General features: G+C 42.4%; 1 protein-coding gene across 3 annotated transcripts in view; it reads right to left on the bottom strand.

Annotated features, from left to right (window-relative positions):
* Positions 1 to 18,991, bottom strand: part of Sk (small conductance calcium-activated potassium channel) — a 174,731-nt gene that overhangs the window by 83,079 nt on the left and 72,661 nt on the right. For 2 of the 3 annotated variants that reach the window (XM_077406894.1, XM_077406893.1), the window contains one exon: positions 14,114 to 14,335. The exons of the other annotated variant lie outside the window; for it this stretch is intronic. In XM_077406894.1, the coding sequence (XP_077263020.1) occupies positions 14,114 to 14,335 (222 nt within the window). The remainder of the gene's footprint in view (positions 1 to 14,113; positions 14,336 to 18,991) is intronic. 3 annotated transcript variants of the gene reach the window in all.

Genomic DNA, 18,991 nt, shown 5'->3' with positions numbered 1-18,991 from the left:
GCGGTCCCGGTCTCGTTTCCCGGCGGCGGATGGCAATCCTTTGTCAGGACGCCATCCTTGCCGCATCGCGAGCACCGGGCGAGGCGCCGACAGTCGAAGCGTGTGTGTCCGCGTTGCTTGCAACACCAGCAGCATATGCGTTCCAGGAATGCCCACGAATCCTTCCCTTTAAAATGTAATCCCCATTTCCTCATTTGATTCATAATCTGCGTGAATGTATTACTCGGGGGGTTGGCGGGTATTATCGTTATTGGTGACGCCGGACTTTCGGACGGTATAGTTAGGGTCGGGAAGCAGAAAGCGGGTAATATGGCTGCTTCGAACATCTCGGGATTTTCAACGATGAACTCATTTAACTTATTTAATCGTCGTCGGAGATCGTCGAGGCTGCCCTCGGTGTTGAGCCCGAGTATTTGTAATTTGTTTATTAGGTCGCTTTTACTAAGTTGGTAATAATATTCCTTCATTTTGTCGCGTTCCTGGGTGTGTTCCTTACGGTCAGGTTCCTGTTCGGGCGCCATAAAACAACCTGTCTTCCAAAGCGCGGATTCAGCTCTCGGCGGGTCTGAGTTCAAAGAAAGCGCGGAGGAACAGACATGGGGTTCAGAATTGCAAAATGAAGTATATTACGCGCGAGGTAAATACTATGATTGGCCTATTAGCGCGATATATACGGGGCGGAGCCGGTTTTTCGGGTGCTCGCGGGCCGAATCGCGTGACAATCTGCCGGTTTGAACTGAGCTGGGTTTCCCGTAGCCGCGGATCGGAGCGCGTTAGGTTTATTGACATATCGTACTTCTCCTCTGGAGACGGGCAGGAGCCCATGTAAATTGCTCATGGAAAGAAAACTTCGCACGCCAATACCATGTTCGGCGATGGCATTAACACCTAAGTAGCCTGATTTAAAAGCGCACCGGCAGCAGCTATAAACGGGAAAGCTTCGCAGCAAGCAGCAATATGATAAGAGACATCGAGTACGAGAGCTACCAGAATTGATGCCGGGTGAGTTGGTATGGATAAAAAACAAGCGAGCATATGGCACTGTTGTACGTCGTCGTACTGAACCAAGGTCGTATGACGTACGATATCGGGAAAACTTGTTGCGACGTAACCGGAGTTTTCTGGAATCAACCAAACGAGCGACGAAAGACAATGATGAAGATAAGGACAATTGGCGAACAATATCTGATGAAGATCATCCGCGACAGGAGGCAGATAAAGAACTAGTGCCGGGTGAACAGCCGGAACCACTGCGACAAAGTAGTCCACAACATTGCTTGCCGACACAATTGCACTATCAATATTTAGGGAAACCGACATAAAGAATATGTTAATTAAAACGAGTAGAGAGGTTTTAATTGAGTTAGTTTGGTTTGTGTATTAATACACCAAGGGTTAGTCTCGTAGATTGTAAAATAATCTTAGATTTTGTTTGAGCTAAACCCTGTAGTTAACACTTTTGATTTTCGTTGTAAAAAAAGAAAGATGTTGCGCGATGCTTCAATAGAGAAGTCCTAGGGGCACGCCGATAGTTCGGCGAGTTGGTAAGAGCGATTGCGACACACACCTCTCGGACACACTCGCACGACTGTACGCGTCTCAAGCAATAAAGTATTTGTTACTTACATACGAGATATTCCTTGCACCTAGAAAGCACAACACCACTAGCGGCCGGGTACGCTGAGTATGCGATTGTGACGGATGATCGATTCGTCGCGGGCGGCGCGAGGTAAATACTATGATAGGCCTATTAGCGCGGTACGTACGGAGCGAAACCGGTTTTTCGGGTGTTCGCGGGCCGAATCGCGTAACAATCTGTCGGTTCAAGCGGGCCTAAATTTCCCGTAGCCGCGGATCAGAGCGTGTAAAAATGGCGCGAAGGCGGATGCGGCGATGAGATCGCGCGAGATTCCGTTAGACGGTGGAATCGAGGAATCCGCCGAAACGCACCCCGGCGAAGGAAAGAATTTGGATGGAGCTGGCCACCGAGACGCACTCGACGGAGACAGAGAAGCAGGATTTCTCTACCCCGGCTGTGATAGCAGTAGAGATGATTCAAAAATTAGTCGATTATCGAGACGCTCTCGACGGAGATAGAGAAGTAGGGGGTTTCTCTACCCCGGCTGATAGCTGGGCTCAGGATTCTGGTAATGTCAGCGGAGAGGATCGGTGTGATCGGTAGCTGGATTACGGCGGAATCTCTCAATTATTAAAAATCCGCGGGATTATATACCCCGCGGATCGGCGGCGCGGGTAGTGGGAGAACGGTGCCGGCGCCGGGATCGAACGATGTGGTCCGGAGATTCCCGACGTCGCGCTCGGCGGTGTTCGGGCGACGTCGGCTTCGTTCGGCTCTTTGAGAAAGATACAAGAACAAATATAAATGCGGCAAACCGCCTTCCGCGCAAACACGAATCACAGTACTCAAATACCGGATAACACGCAACGACTTATACTCACGCATACTCACAAATCTGAATAACACGACGCACACGCAACCCACCCAACGCAACAACGCAGTAATACTCCCGAATTACTCGAATCGCAACCAATGCAATAACTGCGGGCAATCTCGCCGTGTCGACTCTGCGCCGACAGACGATCGTCCATGCCTCAGGTATCCCTAAACGCAAGATGACTCGAATCGCGGACGATTCCGCGGCTTGCCACGCGAATCCCGGGATTTCCTTCGAAACCCGGTGATTCCACGGCATGCAACACGAATTGCGCGATCGCGACTCTAACATTTACCACAATTATCAACAACATTTAGCACGAAATACCAAATATGCAACGTGACTGTCGGCCGTGACGGTGTCCCGGGGAGGGCGTACTTGATCTCTACTTACAGGACGATTCGTTCTCGGCGGAGCCCTTTCGTGAATTCCAGTTCACACTTCTCGACAAAGAAGAGCGCAAGGTAACGGTGGACGCTCATTCTCCAGATAACAGGTATTGCCAGATAATCCAAAGTACCTTACAACGCGATATAGACCGGGGCCTCGAACGAATCCTCACTTACGCGGGGACGCTGGAGTGGTGACCTTACAAGAAAATGTCTTTCGGGGCAGACGATCCGGAACGGCTATCGGCGGTGCTTCCGTCTTCCCGCACTGACGGGGCAATGGCCCACCGGGAACACGCCGGTTCCCCGCGCTTACGCAGCGACGCACCGAGCTTGATGCAATGCTCGCCGATCCGGGCGCGCTTCTGAGTGCCTAACGCCGCCCTATCCTGCGGCGCGGCTCATACTAATCCTGCTTCGACCGCGGTCTCTTCAAATAATCCGGCTACCAGGCCGCGATTATTATGGCCGGCGTTACGTGGGCCAGGCTGGACGGGCCATGGCCACGCCTACCGTTGGCCCCTCGGGGTGGCGGCCAGAGGGTCGTACACGTTCCCTGGGCCGTAACGTCGCACCCTATTTTACTTCGTCAGGGCGTCCCCCGGGGTCTCTTAGTTTCTTCCGCGGCGTCCGAGCTCAAGATCGTCAATCGTACGGTGGCTTCTATATTGCGCTTGCGAGGAAGTCCGGGCGTGACCCGACCGACGGCCATGTCCCTCAGCCGCCTCCTTGAGTGCGTCCTCCGTCTCTTCCCTCGTAGCGACTCAAGGTCGTTACAACGTGGTTCGGTCACCAAACCAGCAATCCTCTTAAAATAATCTAAACTGTTTGTTAATAAATCCGCCGAAGCGGCGCAATTGCCCTCCCCCGCTCCGAGCGAAGAAGCACCCACGAGTTTCCCCTCGGCCGAGCTCGTCCGGGTGTCGGACGCGACTTGTCACGTCACAAAACAAAACTGATATTTCGCACAACTAAAAAAATACGTAACAAAAATAGCCGGATTGGGGTCCAGCCAGACCTTACCCGTGTAATTAAAGATTAAAATGTGAATTATTCATTTTATTTGTTTAAATTATAAAAAGATCTATTATGTCGATTTGTGAGCGATAGTTTTACTCTCTCTCTCTCATTCCGTCTATAATTACATTATTAAATATATGTATATTTTATAAACAGTCACGCATTTCTTGAATCTATTAGGTTTCCTTGAATTCAATGCCAAAATAAATTTATTGTTAGTAGTCGTTAAAAATATAAACTCGGACGCATCAATGCACAATTCCGTGGAACATGGACTGAAAAATCTCTTAATGTTTGTGACGATTAGATTAGTCGCGCGATCGATCGGCATTGTCTGCTTGTTTTCCCAATTACTCAACAAGCCCGACGAGCACACGTTATAATTAACAAGATACTTGCGACCAACACAACAAGTACTGTACAACCGGAAGTGCAACCGCTAAACCGCGTTTCATTAAGGCGCCCGAAGTGAATTGTTGTTCCATTAACGTAACGCGTTCTGCACCGCGAACAGTTCGCGAAGCGCTGTATTTCATATCACGCTGCGGGGCTGAGATAGAATATTGGATACCGGCAATAATAATCCAATATTGCCAGATATACCTACGCGATGAGAAAATAATACATGGGAGTGTATAGAGTTCGGGATGCGCGAAACGTTCCGACACTCGGAGTGTTGAAACTCGCTTCCGAGTCGCGTGGGATGAAATCACGGCGGGGAAAATACAACCGCCGCCCGGTGTAAACCCCGGTCTACGGGGTCTACATAGGCCGCAGTTCGCAAAACGCAAGACACACGCACAGTCCACATGTCAATCTAACCTCTATACACAGAGAGGTTAGATTGACAAGTAAACTGTGCATGTCTTGCGTTTTGCGAACTGCGGCCTATGTAGACCGGGCTTAATGTAACGGGTTGAAAAACGGGGACTTGGTGCGCGAGGACGTCGAACGACATTTGCAACGTGCAATTTTAACAGCAATCTTTACGAGCAGGGCCGGAGATCCCGCGCGGAAAAAGCAACCGCCGTAATGTACAATATTATGTACGTGCCACTCTTTCACGACGTGATAAAACCTTGCAGTTTTTTTTCGGGCGATTATAACAAAGTTCGTGCCCGTGCGGCATTTTATCCGCCACCGTTATCATTTTCTGGAAAAACGCCGCAAGATAGGTTTGCGGTCTGAAAAAGCATGTCGCGCCGGTTGGAGAAAATTACGCGCGCAAAACTAACAAACAGATATTTTACCTCAAGCTAGGTTTTATCGTTCATGTTTTGATCATCATTTTATGTACTAAACGACAATCACATCGACGAGAATCGGACGTAAATAAACGAAAATTCGACCGATGGCCGTTTACACGCGCTTTGTTTAATTAATTATACGCTGCGACGCGCGTCATCTGGAAAATTCTTTCGCGATTTTCGACCTGTCAACAGGAAATCGCAGCTCGCTAAGCGGATCTATGATTCGCATTACGTTGATTCGCGTTAATTAACAAACGCAAAAATTAACAAACTCTTATTCTCGTAAATTCGACAAATTTCACGCCGACCTCCCATGTTTTCCCAATTCCTCGAAATTGCTCCTTTCTCGTAAAACTTTCAACTTTCTAACTAAACAGGATTCGATAGTTCGGACGTGTTTCCGCTTAATCAGAAGTCACCGACTGCACGATCGACTTTCGCCGTTCAGTTCACCGGGATACCTCGTCTTCGTTAAGGGCCGATTGTTCCAACCTGTTGGTAAGCTAACTAATAGTTAAATCATATGTCTATCTTTGTCTAATTTAAAAGAAAAACAAAGACATATATACGATTTAACTGTTAGTTAGTTTATCAACAGTTTGAACAACCGGCCTTTGGTCCTTTGAAAAACCCGAAGTCTCGCGTGACCAACCGCGAAATCATCGCACAATCCGTAACTCTCTCTCTCTCTCTCTCTCTCTCTCTCTTTCTCTCTGTGATGTAAACAGGTCATAAAATGGAATTACGTTCAAAGCAATCGTCCTAACCGTATGCGCCTGACCGTTTTCATTGCTGACGGCAGTGACGGCGACCGTGCGCTGCGGCTGACATGGCGCGTGATGTACTACTGGCCCGCCGCCGCCGGTACCGAGGGGGGAAAACACATCCTCCGCATTCCGGCGCGCGCTACACAACTACTTGCCAGTGGTAAAACACGCCGGCATGTCCGACGGCGCCCGGTTGCGAGCGCGGTGCTCTGTGTTCCCGGCCTCATTTTTCATCCGGCCATTATGTCAGTCCGCAACCTCACTCGCCGAGAAATGTACCCACCTTCAAATTTCCGGACGAGCGATAATTCGGGAATGATCGCGGGATAGGATTTTGATATATCTGGCTGTCCGATCTATACTGTAAAAAAAGTATGTAAAATGTAAAAATTACCCAATTAATAGCTGAAATTTGACAATTTGACAATGTAGATTTTTACATTAAAAACATTAATAAATAAAAACATTAATATATCTTGTACATGATATATCTTGTACATAATATCTTGACAATGTAGATTTTTACATTAAAAACATTAATAAATAAAAACATTAATATATCTTTATATTTATAAATACATAGATAAATACACAAAATTTAAGGTAAATTTATATACATACAATTGTATGCAATAGATAGTTATAGAGTGATATAGTTATAGAGACGATACACGAAATAGCGTTACCACGCGGGGTTTTTTTTACTATCGCTCAGAATAGTTTCTTTAATTCTGTTTTAAATTAACGTAAAGAACGCAATCATATATAGAAACATATAAATAATTTTACCTGATAAAAAGCTCTTTTTTAATTACGTTGCGTATTATGTAATAAATTCATTATGTAACAATGGCTTTGTTGGCGCGTCTTTTTCTCTCGGAGCACATTTGTCATCATAGAACTTATCGAGATTAAGAATCTTGTAATGACTCAACTAAAGTTATAGAAGAAGATCCATATCGCACTATTATCCTAAAAGAACTCGTCCTACAAGAAGCGTTAGTCAGTCTAGCTTCCCGGCTTTTTGTTACACCAACTTGGCGTCCTAATTAGGTTCCACATTCAGAATACCTCGAGCGGAATTTGCATCTATTAATTAGTTTTCTACTTTCCCCCGACGCGAGCCTTTCCTTCCGCTCTCTTCGTAAAATGCTCAATAATTTGTTAGTCCTTCAATTATTTTCCATGTAGTATTTAAGCCGATGATTTATAAAAACAATTGCAAAAATGTGGTATACAGATTTCTTTGTAAAGGATCAAGCAAAAATGCGCAATAATTAAATCAGATTTGAGCGGTTTCATTTGAAGGTGCAATGTATGTCCCTTCCAAAGTCGTTTTGGCAATTTATTCGCGAAGCGGTTGATTCCGATGCGAAGCATTATTAAACTTGTTCTCGTTAAAGATAAATGTTCTCTTAAGAAGACACAACCCCTTCGTCCCAGTGACAATTATCGTCGGTGCTTAAGAACCGTTTGAATAATTCCGAAGTCTAGAATCGAGCGCGACCCGTTCGCTCGGGACTGAGACGAGACCCCGCTCCATATTTCATAGATCTAATAGAAATTAGTTTGAGACATTTAAGTAGGTACGTAAGCCTAATGACCCCCATTATCGTCGCTGATGAACATCGCTCTCGTTCGAATGTAAGTATAATCGCGGGAATAATTGTCCAACATTGGTGTCTAACGTTAGTGACGATTGAGCTTACAATTAGAAGTAGTTTTCTTGGTCCATCTCGTCATTATGCAACTGACTATCTCAAGCTTTCTTTTATCTCTCCCTAGAAGTTGAAGTCGAACTCGAAGTCTTCGCGTAACGACGGTCGCGAAGGAAGAGAATAAAAACGGAAATTTTCACGTGGCTCGAGAGACGGAAAACTTTTCCTCGCGCTAATGTATTTCGCGTGTGTATCGCGCGACACATTTCTCCTCCGCTAGCCGGACTTCCGCTTTCGCGCGATCTCTATCTCGTTCCCACTAGCCTAGACCCTTTAGTCGTTGCGTGTTATCGTGCGTCCTCGCATATATGCGGGAACACGGCTTCCCCTCTATCAAACGTTCTTCGCACGCAATTTTTCAACGTTAACAGGCTCATTCCGAAATCTGTCCGGCGTATAAAATCAGACGTCGCGGCGCCGGAAGCGGCTAGTCCGCTCCACGCGACGAGATAATGCATTACTTCACGGATAGCTGGCTCGCCCAATTCGCCGCCGTTTACGCGGGAAAAAAAAAATACCTGAGCGAGAGAACGAAACGGGGAGAAAGAGAGAAATAGAAGTGAGAAGAGGAAAGAACGTGGGAAAACGTGACGGATGAAAAATCGCAGGAGCGGGGAACAAAAGACGTAAAGGCCCGTACTTCTCGAAACCAATATCCGCTCGCGTCCCACTTCCGTCCGCTTGCGCTTGCATTAAAATCGGGATTTCGAAATTTTAATAAAACGTCAATCGAACGATTCCAATTGGAATCACGACATTCGCCGTCGTTCGCCGGTGATCGCCCGTCGCTCGAAATAATCAGTGCGGTGACGCTCGTATTAGACGCGAATGTGAAATCTTGCGAAGCATTATTGTTTGCGAAATCGCTTACCGCTTTTCTTTTGGGATATTACGACGTTACGCGCGCGCGCGCGAAGCCCGCGGCGAATCGGTTACCCGACGATAACCGGCGGTAATCCAACATTTTTTACCAGATTTATGAAAAGAGAAATTGCCGTAACTGAGAAGTCGCCGTGGAAACGGCGACGCAAGGAGAACGACAAAAATTGATTAAACATCACATTTTCGAATCCTATTCAGCTTTTTCATTCGACTAATTTGCGCTTTTCCGCGCGCTCTCGTGCGGTATTTTACGCGATGTTCGACGAGTGCTTTAAGCCTGATCTACAATGTGCTCTTTGCTTTCTGTTTTCTGCTCTTACCTCTTTTGCGACTATCTCGTATTTCGCAATTCCGCCGCGTAACGCGATGTTTTTTGTTCTCTGTCGCCGAAGATAAAAATTGACGAACTTCAGAGAAGACAAAAAACATCACGTTACGCGACGGAATTGCGAAATACAAGATAGTCGCAAAAAGGTAAAAGCAGAAAATAGAAAGCAAAGAACACATTGTAGATCAGGCTTTAATGGAGGAAGCGCGAAACATATGGCGGAAGACTTTTACGTCATTCGAGAGTAAATTGCGAGATAGATTCAGAACGTTATATTGCGCCGTGTGATTTTAGAGGACGAACGGTTTAATTAAAATCTGATAAATGCGAATTTAATATTGATTTAATAATAGTTTGAGAAGCGCGTACATCAAGGTTCAGTTAGAAATTGGTGACTCGTAATTATATAATATTAATTCAAGAGTCTTTTGTAATTGATATTGAATGTACTTGTAGTATTTCTTGCCGCAGAATAATATTTCGTAGTAGATATTTAATTAACGGTTAATATTATAATAGATCGATTAAACTGTTTATGATTCTAGTGTGGGTGTAAAAATCTAGCGAGAGAAAACGTGAATTACTAAAATTAAAGCCTGTGAAATATTCGTTATATTGTAAAAGCGCAATCTATCTCGCTGCTCTTTATTATATGAAGGAGAAATACATGAACCTGTTTGGCTTTCGTTATAATTGAAACGACAGAATAGATAAATAAAAGAACTTCTCCCGTTAAAATTTTTCACTTTAGCACTTTTTCCTGCCCGTCCTAACATTTAAAAAGGTTAGATAAATGTCAACAATTTGCCGGCGTTATTTTATAATCGTCTTCTTCGCTGTAACGTGTAACGGCGACGTCGCTTGCAAATTAGTAATTCCTCTCTCGATGTTTTGCACATAATGCGGGGAAGTTGCGCGCTATAAAATTTCGCACCAAACTTGTGCACTCCGTGCAGCTACGAGTGCTTCTTTTCAGACAAGGAGGGGGGAGAAAACCTGGAGAAATCTAAGGGTAATACTCGTGTAGAAACTTACGTACTCCGTACTTAAGTTGAAGTATCAACGCTCACCTGCACTCTGAAACGTGGGACCGTTTTTCAGATTTGTTCTATATTTGTTCGTACTCGTCGATCATCGGGGCAGATCGATCGGCTTTTTTTCCTGATCCGTTGGCTCTGTTTTTTTTTCTCGCAATCTCGACGCGGCCATTAAACGACGACGGCCCGGATTTCTATTTTCTTAACGCTTTTCAAGAACAGCCGTTTATATCTGCTGTTTCACGTTGTTTTTCCGCCATTTGATGGATTGCGAGGGTGGTATTTCAAGATTTTTCGCTCGTAAAATTCAAGAATCATAGATGTTATGAATCTGAAGTTTTAATCAAAGTAATTGTTAAGAATTGACTAGCAGGGTATTTATAATTATATCATTCCTGGTCAAACCGCGATAAAATTGCAAATATCTTGAAAACAATTCTGAGAATAAACGTTCTTCGTTTAAATATTGAAAAAAGAATCGGAAAACTGAAGAATTCGAGAAGAGATCTTGAACTGTACAAGTTCAAGATCTCTTCAACATCGTCAGTCGACCGAAAAATGTAGAATTAACGAATAAAAAATTTAGAAAGAAAAAGACGGCTGCCGGCAGCGTAGGGTAGTTCTGACGCGCTTTCGATCTCGTTCGCGCGTCGATCGAGCTGAGATCAATTCGTGCTTCTCGTTTGTCAATTGACTGACACGCGCGCAAAGCCGCTTTATGCCGATCCGCAAAAGGGCAACAGAAAGAGCGAGCGAAGCGGCCGTGGTGGAATTCCATCCGGTCGGGGCTTCGCGCTCATACGTATGTACACGGCCATTTGAGAATGCAAGTCGGGGTTGGCGGAAGGGAAACAAAACTAACTTCTGCCGGTGGTACCGGGCGACGAGGCGTGCGAGAGTACATGCTGTACATCAGAGCGATCCGGAAGTACCGCCTTGGCCCAAGCGTCAGGTGGCCGAGGTGGCGAAACGTTCGCACGAGGATTTCAAGAATCCCGAAATCTCCGGGATATCAGAACCCGGGAGTCCAACACATGAAAAAAAAAACGGCTTGAGATATTACCGTTTAAAAATGCAAACGCGGTGCGATGCTGAATAATCCAAAGACTTGGAAATTGTGAAACCGTTAAATTCTTTCAAACATTTAATTTCTTATATAACACCAGAAATAATATAAAGCTTTTTAATGTAAAAAAAATTAAAAGCATAGAAATGCAAGTTTTTTGAAAAATTTAAGAATGCATCAAGGAGATTCTCAAGATTATCGGGATTGAAAATGTGGACTTTTAGATTTATATGATCTACGATCTTCACAGATGTACGTGAATCTCGAGATTCTTGAAGCATCGTAAAAGCATCGTAAAAGTCTAATATAAACGCTAAAGGTAATACAATATCTCTATATTTTTCGATCTCGATACACATTGAGAGATCCTCGCGGGTACTTCTGGATCGTCCTGTACACGTTGCTGACATTAACTACGTGGGTGAGAACATATCTTGTAAAGACACAGTGGAACGCGCATTGAGCGGCGTTTGAACAAGGATCGTTCGGGGAAGATCGAAGGGGGCATTGCATCAGATGTTTGCGGAACATCCGGCGGAAATCGTGCGTTCCACGTCCAGAACGGAAACACACGCCATTTTCATTCGGCAAGCATTCCCTCGAAAGTTCGCCGAAACGCTTGCAAAACACGAAACTACGTGAGTCCGCTCATGCTTGCTGACTGCTCTACTTCCGGTACAAGATACTTGTGTACGTCGTGGTTGTTGGGGGACATACTGAACATTACCTTTATGCGATGTAGTTGTAATTTGACAACATATATACATTTCAATTGTATATAAATATATTTTATATTTGTTTTGTTAATTAAAAATAAAGTTACTGCAACACGAGTGATCTGTAAGATTATAATTTTTACCAATAGTTTAAATTAATAGTCATAATTTTTTTTCTATCCTTTTTCCAGGATGAGTTAGTGATCGAGTGTGTTAAAATCCGGAAAAACATGATAAAAGAATAAATACGTGAATTGAATCAAGTTAATTATTAATTTAGGTAAAAAAAAAACTGAAACGGAGTACGCTGGGAATTCCATCAGAAAATTTACGCGCAAGAGATTTAAAAATATATAACATAATAAATCTGCCAATCTGCATTTTAACCGAAATACTAGGAAGCGATCGCGCAAAAAGCTGGCGTTGAAATATTTACGGCTAGGTCAGCTATCGGAAAGCGTTTTTATATTCTGCAGATAAAAATCAAAAAGTTACATCTCCGTAGTTACACATAACAATCGACGAGCGTGGTGTACGGGAATTTAACATCGTTGGATCGACTCCAAATTCAGCGTCGCGTCGGCGCCATTTTTTTTACGTTTCACCGCGCGTGCAAATCAGAATTGTTTAATTTTACTCCAACATGAAAATTCACGCGATAACAAAAATTATTATTTTATTTAAATATTTTCATACAATGTATGTAACGTAACAATATTATAAAATAAAATTTGATAAAAAATAAGTTAAAAAAATCAATTAAGAAATCCTTGCCTTGCCATAAACTGCAGTTTTTGCTCAAAATAATTTTCTATTCAAAACATTTTTTATCATTTATATAAAATACGGTGTTACTTTGCGACGCGGTAATCTTCCGGGATATTTAAAAATACACGTCGAGTTCGCTGCTGCTTTAAAATTCTCGCGATATTAGAAAAGTCTGCCGGCGTCAGTGGAAGAGAAGAGATTTTGTAAATTGTGTATACGTCTCGCGGAATGGAACTCGCGAAAGTTTTTGTGTGACGCTCGGTCGAGCAATCTTTTCCGACAACTCGCGTTCTTGGCTACCAAAACCGTGCTTGGCTACCAAAAGTTCTCGCGCGCGCGAAGACGAGATTTTCGCTACCGACCGCGCGCATATATACGGAGGCGTTCGCTCGTGTAGTACGCTCGTGGGAGAATTTTATTTTATTTCCCGTCTCTCGTCCGTTTCGCCGTTTACTACGGAAATGCGTCCCGTACGCGAGAAGTACAGCGACGTAAAGCGCAGATTGTTATACGATCAATATTTGCCAGATGCACTTTCCTTAACGCGAACGCGAGCTCGCGAAAACTCGTGATATTTTATTGCAAATGCTTTCATTTTTTTACATGGCCTTTGCATTTTTATGCGCCCGTGTAAGCTTCCGCGTATTGTAATATTTACAACTACGTTTCTACTGTTTAAATATGATAACATAATACCTGCAGTACGTATACTGAATATATTTTCAGTATAGTATACTTTCAAATAAAGATTTTTTTATAATAAGAAACAGCTATTTTTTAAATAACTTCTTAGGCTCATATTCTCAAATCTCTTTTATTGATAAGAGCGCGCATTTATTTCTGAGATGCTACATGTAAAACTTGGAATTAAATGTATTTAACTTCTTCCAGCAATCACAAATATTTTCTGTGGTACGATTATTTGTCGCTTAAACTCCTGCTAATATTTGTCAAACATCGAAAATAACTCACCCGCGAAAATGCGTTAAAAAAAAAGCATTGATTTAACGAATTAATACATGCTCGATCACTAACAACTTACCATTATGACTGCGTAGATTGAGAGAATAATTTCACAGCATTCCTACATTTTTATCAAATCTTTTCATATACGTTGCAAATTGTGCTGTGTCCGTGACAGTTTTCACTACGTTTTACGTGCACGTAAATGAAATTACGGCGTCTGGTGTGAAAGACCATAAATGGGAAGCTCGCGCGGAAGCATAACATCGACCATTTCTACCAGACGTCGTTATTTAATAACGTCTACACGGGGTGTCAAACATTCCCGTCGAACGTTCCCGCTAGTATCATCACTAGTATAATCGCGTTGTGCGTGCATGTGCGTATGTTATGCAAGGCATATTTGCATACAGGGTATCCCAGAAGTCGCGTGCTTCCCTCACAACCGCATATCATTTTATGTACATATGTATTCAAATTAATATACAAATGACAGGGCAGTTAAATGGAATGATAATAAAACACAAGTTTTGTCACGAGCGTAAATAAATGAGCAAAAAAAAAGGAAGAAACATTTTTGATTAATTAATGCGCAAATTTGGAATAACAGTAAAATTTCGGGGAATGCCTCTTTTATGCCGAGGCGTTAAAAATTCAAGAATCAAGATCGTGGCGAGGGGCCGTGTTGAAGTCTGGAACACCCGGTATACGCGCATAATAGGACTTTGATAGCGAAAAATCGTCATCTCGCACCATCTTGACGTAGTTGACGGTCTCGGAGGTCGCCTCGGTGAGGGCCCGGCGTAGTCGTGACCGTCGCACCTGCGACAGCGTACGTGGACATAGTACGACGCCCTGGCCGCCCTGGGTGCCGGAAGCGGCGCCGGCGGATGCTGGGCCGGGCGCCACGGCCATGGAGGAGGGCGCCGCCGCCGCCGCCATCGTCGACGAGGACAACTTGCACCACCACGGGAACTGGGTGGGCGTTAATGCCGATATAACAACGTTGGTTAATAAAATACACCCATTTCCTGTTCGTGGAATGCGTGTTCGCGGTGCACGTGAACGACGTGACAAACAGCACAGGTGCAAGATATAGCGTCAGACGGACACGTGGACGGACACGGGATCAGTTGCACGGTTGCACCAACGGTTGCACCGCGGATTTAACTAACTTCGGTCGGCTCTCTAATGCCGGGCCTAATTACGACTGGAGATCAATCGCCCTACGTGTCAACTACGGTAAACTCGATCAAGACAATGTCGTTGAACCTAACGGCAACCGAGACAGCCTTGCATGATTAATTCTGACTCTCCTTTTAGGTGTCTCTAGTCCCTCTCTAGACTTTGATGGTCTAACTACGACACGGACAAAGAAAATTTGGCTAACTTTACTGGTAACGATGCAATTAGGCTTAAGGATTAGTTGCACCTAACCGTTTATTAGTAAATTCCTTACTAAAATGTAACAACAATATCAAAAAGGAATATTAAATCAATCAAAATTATGTTAATAATAATGCACAAAGATAACAGATTAATGTTTAAGCAGGTTGTTAAGTGGAAGAAAATTCAAATTCTGCCTAAACTCTAGCTATGTCATAAACGAAGAAAATAAGTTTATGTTATAATTATTCGTATTAACTAGCTGTATAACAGGACAGACTTTGGAGATAAGCTCTAACTATTAATTAATTCTTGTCACCAACTCTCCGCTCCCTCGGATTATTCTCGCTATAACGCAGATAGATAGAGGTGAGATTTAGCATTTAGCCAACCGCAGTTAGCGGTAACCAACGTTGGTGCAACCGGCCCAGAAATATAACAGACAAGTAAACGATCTCGCTCCCACGGCTATGAGATATCTCTTCTTATTTCCCTTCGTATCTCAGTTCGTCCTGACGCCCACGCGGCTTTCTACCTCCGTCGCCCCTAAATAAGCGCGCTCGTCATCTACGCCGACTGCTAGCTCGGCGCTACTGCTAGACTATGAGTGGTTGGTCTATCCGAGATTAGCAGAGAGGCAAGTTCGAGTGCGCGCATTATCTGTGATATACAAATGAGAAACATTAACGAGCACACTAACGTAACACGACGGAAGGGCAGCAATTGTCGCGCTCTCGTGAACGAAACTGCCTGGTGGCATCTTTGTTTCGCAAGATTCTCCAAACTTCGAACTTTGTACACGGTACGTCAACCAATAAGTAAAGTATCAGAGAGTGTCTCCGTTTGAAGCTTTTATTACAGAATTCTAACTCCGCGATATTTCAGTTTACACGGGAAAAATAATGTAAACAGAGCATTAATCTAATTGAAAATAATTGTTAACTCAATATTAGTATTAATAAAAACGTATGTATTAACAAATGACATTTTATTAAAACAAGAGCACGATGTATCTGTTTTATTAATACTAGTATTGAATTGACAAGGTTATTTTCAATTAAACTTGTCAATATATCATCATTTTTTTCTGTGTATTTATCATCAAATATCAATAAATTAGGGATTTTAAAAATGTGATTAAATGTCGGTATTACGCTCAGAGAAAAAAGTAACACTAGCAATATTAGAAAAAAAAACAAAGAAAAAATAGTATTTCAACTATGTATTATAAAATTATGGTAAGAAAAATAATGAATTAAAGAAACATAGTAACGTTATTTATATCGTTTCGCCGTTTATAATAAGTACAGTTGGATGAACTATAAAAAAATAATAACGTAAAATGACAACATTAACGAAAAATTATTATTAATAAAAAAAGTACATTATAATGTGTCATTACCAGCACAATAATTTATTTTAAAAGATGTTTGAACATATTAAAATGGAAGAACGTTTTTACATTTATTATACATGAAAGAAACAGAGAAAAAGAGAAAAGCTTATATGTATATTATTATAGTTGCCTTGCTATTTCACTTTATTAATAATAATAATATATATTTATATTATTTAATACTTTATATACAATTTTAAATAAAATTCTAATATTAACATCCAACTGTATCAACATAGTTTCTTTAACAATTTTTATATTGCTGCTGCAAATATTAATCGTTATTTCACATTTGTTGCCGTGACTACGTTTTGGTAGTTCTAAATAATTTACATTTTCGTCTTTATAAAATTAGTTGCGGATATTAAAATTTCAAATAATTGTCACATTATAGTCACCAAAATTAATTTCGTTTTCTCCAAGCATAGACGTTAGATATTTCACATATGACTCTCTGATTGTTCACTACCGATTGCTCGCTACCGGCGTACTTATTATGATTTACCGCGACGTAGGAAGCCATCTGTTTCGGTGCAGCGACATGGACCGGCGTAGCGAGAATATACCCTGGAAGCTCCACACGTATGTGGACGGACATCGTTATCTTCCTGTGTGTAACCATATTCCAGTCAGCCGCGAGTTAGTTGCCACTCGCGAGCACCCGCTCGCTCATCCGTAGTTCAACGAGCGAGTCAAGTGGGAGACAAGTTGCCGGGCAAGTAAGCGAATGGAAAGCCCTCGTACCGCCAGGGATGTATGCTCGACCTTCCCTCGTTACGCCGATATCTCAAGAGCGAGGATCCCCCCTCTCTACCCGTCCCACTTGACTCGTTCGAATGGCTGGGCCACTCGCGAGATCGTGAACAAGTCGGCAAGTCTCGATTTCTCTGAGAAATTTCGTCCCGTCGTGCCATTAATATTTGTTCATCTCGGGCGATGTGTACCCTCGAGAGTCTTGCCATCGCTCTTAATCTTTGTTAAACTTGAAGGATTGTTTCATCGCCATCTCGCGTTTCTCGCGTCTTCCTTGTGTTTCACGAATGCTAACGTTCTCAAATTATACACACTAACCAGCTCGCTTCGAGGAGCGAACGAGTGATCTTAAAATATCAAATTTGTCACTCCACTAATTTCGTATAAACCGGCTTATCCCTCCTCCCTATCCGTCCCACTTGACTCGTTCGAACGGCTGGGCCACACTCGCGAGATCGTGAACGAGTCGGCAAGTCTCGATTGCTCTGATAAACATTGTCCCGTCGTGCCATCAATATTTGTTCGTCTCGGGCGACGTGTACCTTCGAAAATCTTGCCATCGCTCTTAATCTCTGTCAAACTTGAAGGATTGTTTCATCGCCATCTCGCGTTTCTCACGTCTTCCCTGTGTTTCACAAATGCTAACGTTCTCAAATACACACTAACCAGCTCGCTTCGACGAACGAACGAGTGATCTTAATATCGAATTTGCCTCTCCACTAACTTCGTATAAACCGGTCTAAGGGATTGCTAGACTAAAAGTTCGGTTGTTTGCTTGGTTCAGAGGATGAAACAAACGACGAACGCTGAGGAGAGCGCACTCGGACACGCTCAAGGGGGTTGTAGGGAAGAAAATGAGAGAGACAGAAAGAGAGAGAAAGACAAAGAGACAAAAAAAAGAATAATGTGTGAAAACAACGTCGAAGAGATCGTCCCGGAAATGGCAAATCGATTGATCCACGCAAAGAGTAGAGAGTGAGAAATACTTTCACGGAGACCTGAAATTCCGCCACGCCGCGCAGATTTACGATGCCGGGTCCCGGGAATGCTGGATAACGACAGATTAACGGATTGGCGTCTCTAATCTTATCGACGGTACGCCACTTTCGCGCCAGCTGAGCTCACGCTCGTGCGTGAGTCGAAGGACCGGCGATTAACTCTTTGAGCGCCGGAAGAGCAAATTTAGTTTCGAGTTAAACCCATCAGCTGCGATGGCATGGAAATGTGAGACTCGCAATCTATTACGCACCAGGCGAAACTACCGTAAAGAGTTTACGGTACTGTCATGTTTTTTTCCGAATTATAAACCTTCTGATCGATTTGAAATCGAATTCACCATAAAACATCCATTCGCCTAACTCTTCAAGTTTTAAAATTAAGTATTTTCAAATTGAGAGAGTTGAGAAATCAAATTTGAACAATTAAAGGTTTATAAGTTATAAAAATATTCGATAATTTATTGTCCAAAGATCAATAAAACATGTGAACGTTTCGACCTTACTTGGTTTTCTTCAGCACAAATTAAAAATAAATAATAATAATAATAAATAAATTAAAATATTACGCGAATTTTAAAAGTACATATTATAAAATAGTAGGGATTAACTATTTTATTGAATAAAAATTGTATCAATATAGAAATCCTCGTTAAAACGTTGAAACGTTATAAAAACTACAGTATAGTCGAAACTTTTTATTGTTCAAGTAAATAGAATTTTAGTAATTTAAATTTCTTTTTAATTTAATTAAAAAGAAATGTAAATTACTTTAAATTAATTTAATTAAAAAGAAATTTAAATTACTAAAATTCTATTTATTTGAACAATAAAAAGTTTCGACTATACTGTAATTTTTATTTTTAATCGATTGAATGAGATTAATAATTTGTATAAATAACAAAATATTGGTATAAACTATATAAAAGCATTTATTTTTTGAAAAAACCAACGTCGTGTTGAAGGAAAAGAATATAAATCTACAAACGAAGAATAACCATTACCATGTCCTTATTTCACAATCAGACACATCGAAGTAAAGAATAGCCTCACGTTCGCGAAAGATCATCCCGTACCCTTATCGAAGGGACCCGAATCACG

Source organism: Temnothorax americanus, unplaced genomic scaffold (genome assembly GCF_048541705.1).
Source record: "Temnothorax americanus isolate GAGA-0224 unplaced genomic scaffold, ASM4854170v1 Scaffold21, whole genome shotgun sequence".
Lineage (NCBI taxonomy): Eukaryota > Metazoa > Arthropoda > Insecta > Hymenoptera > Formicidae > Temnothorax > Temnothorax americanus.
The sequence above is the reverse complement of the archived record's forward strand: the minus strand, read 5'-3'. Positions and strand labels throughout refer to the sequence as shown.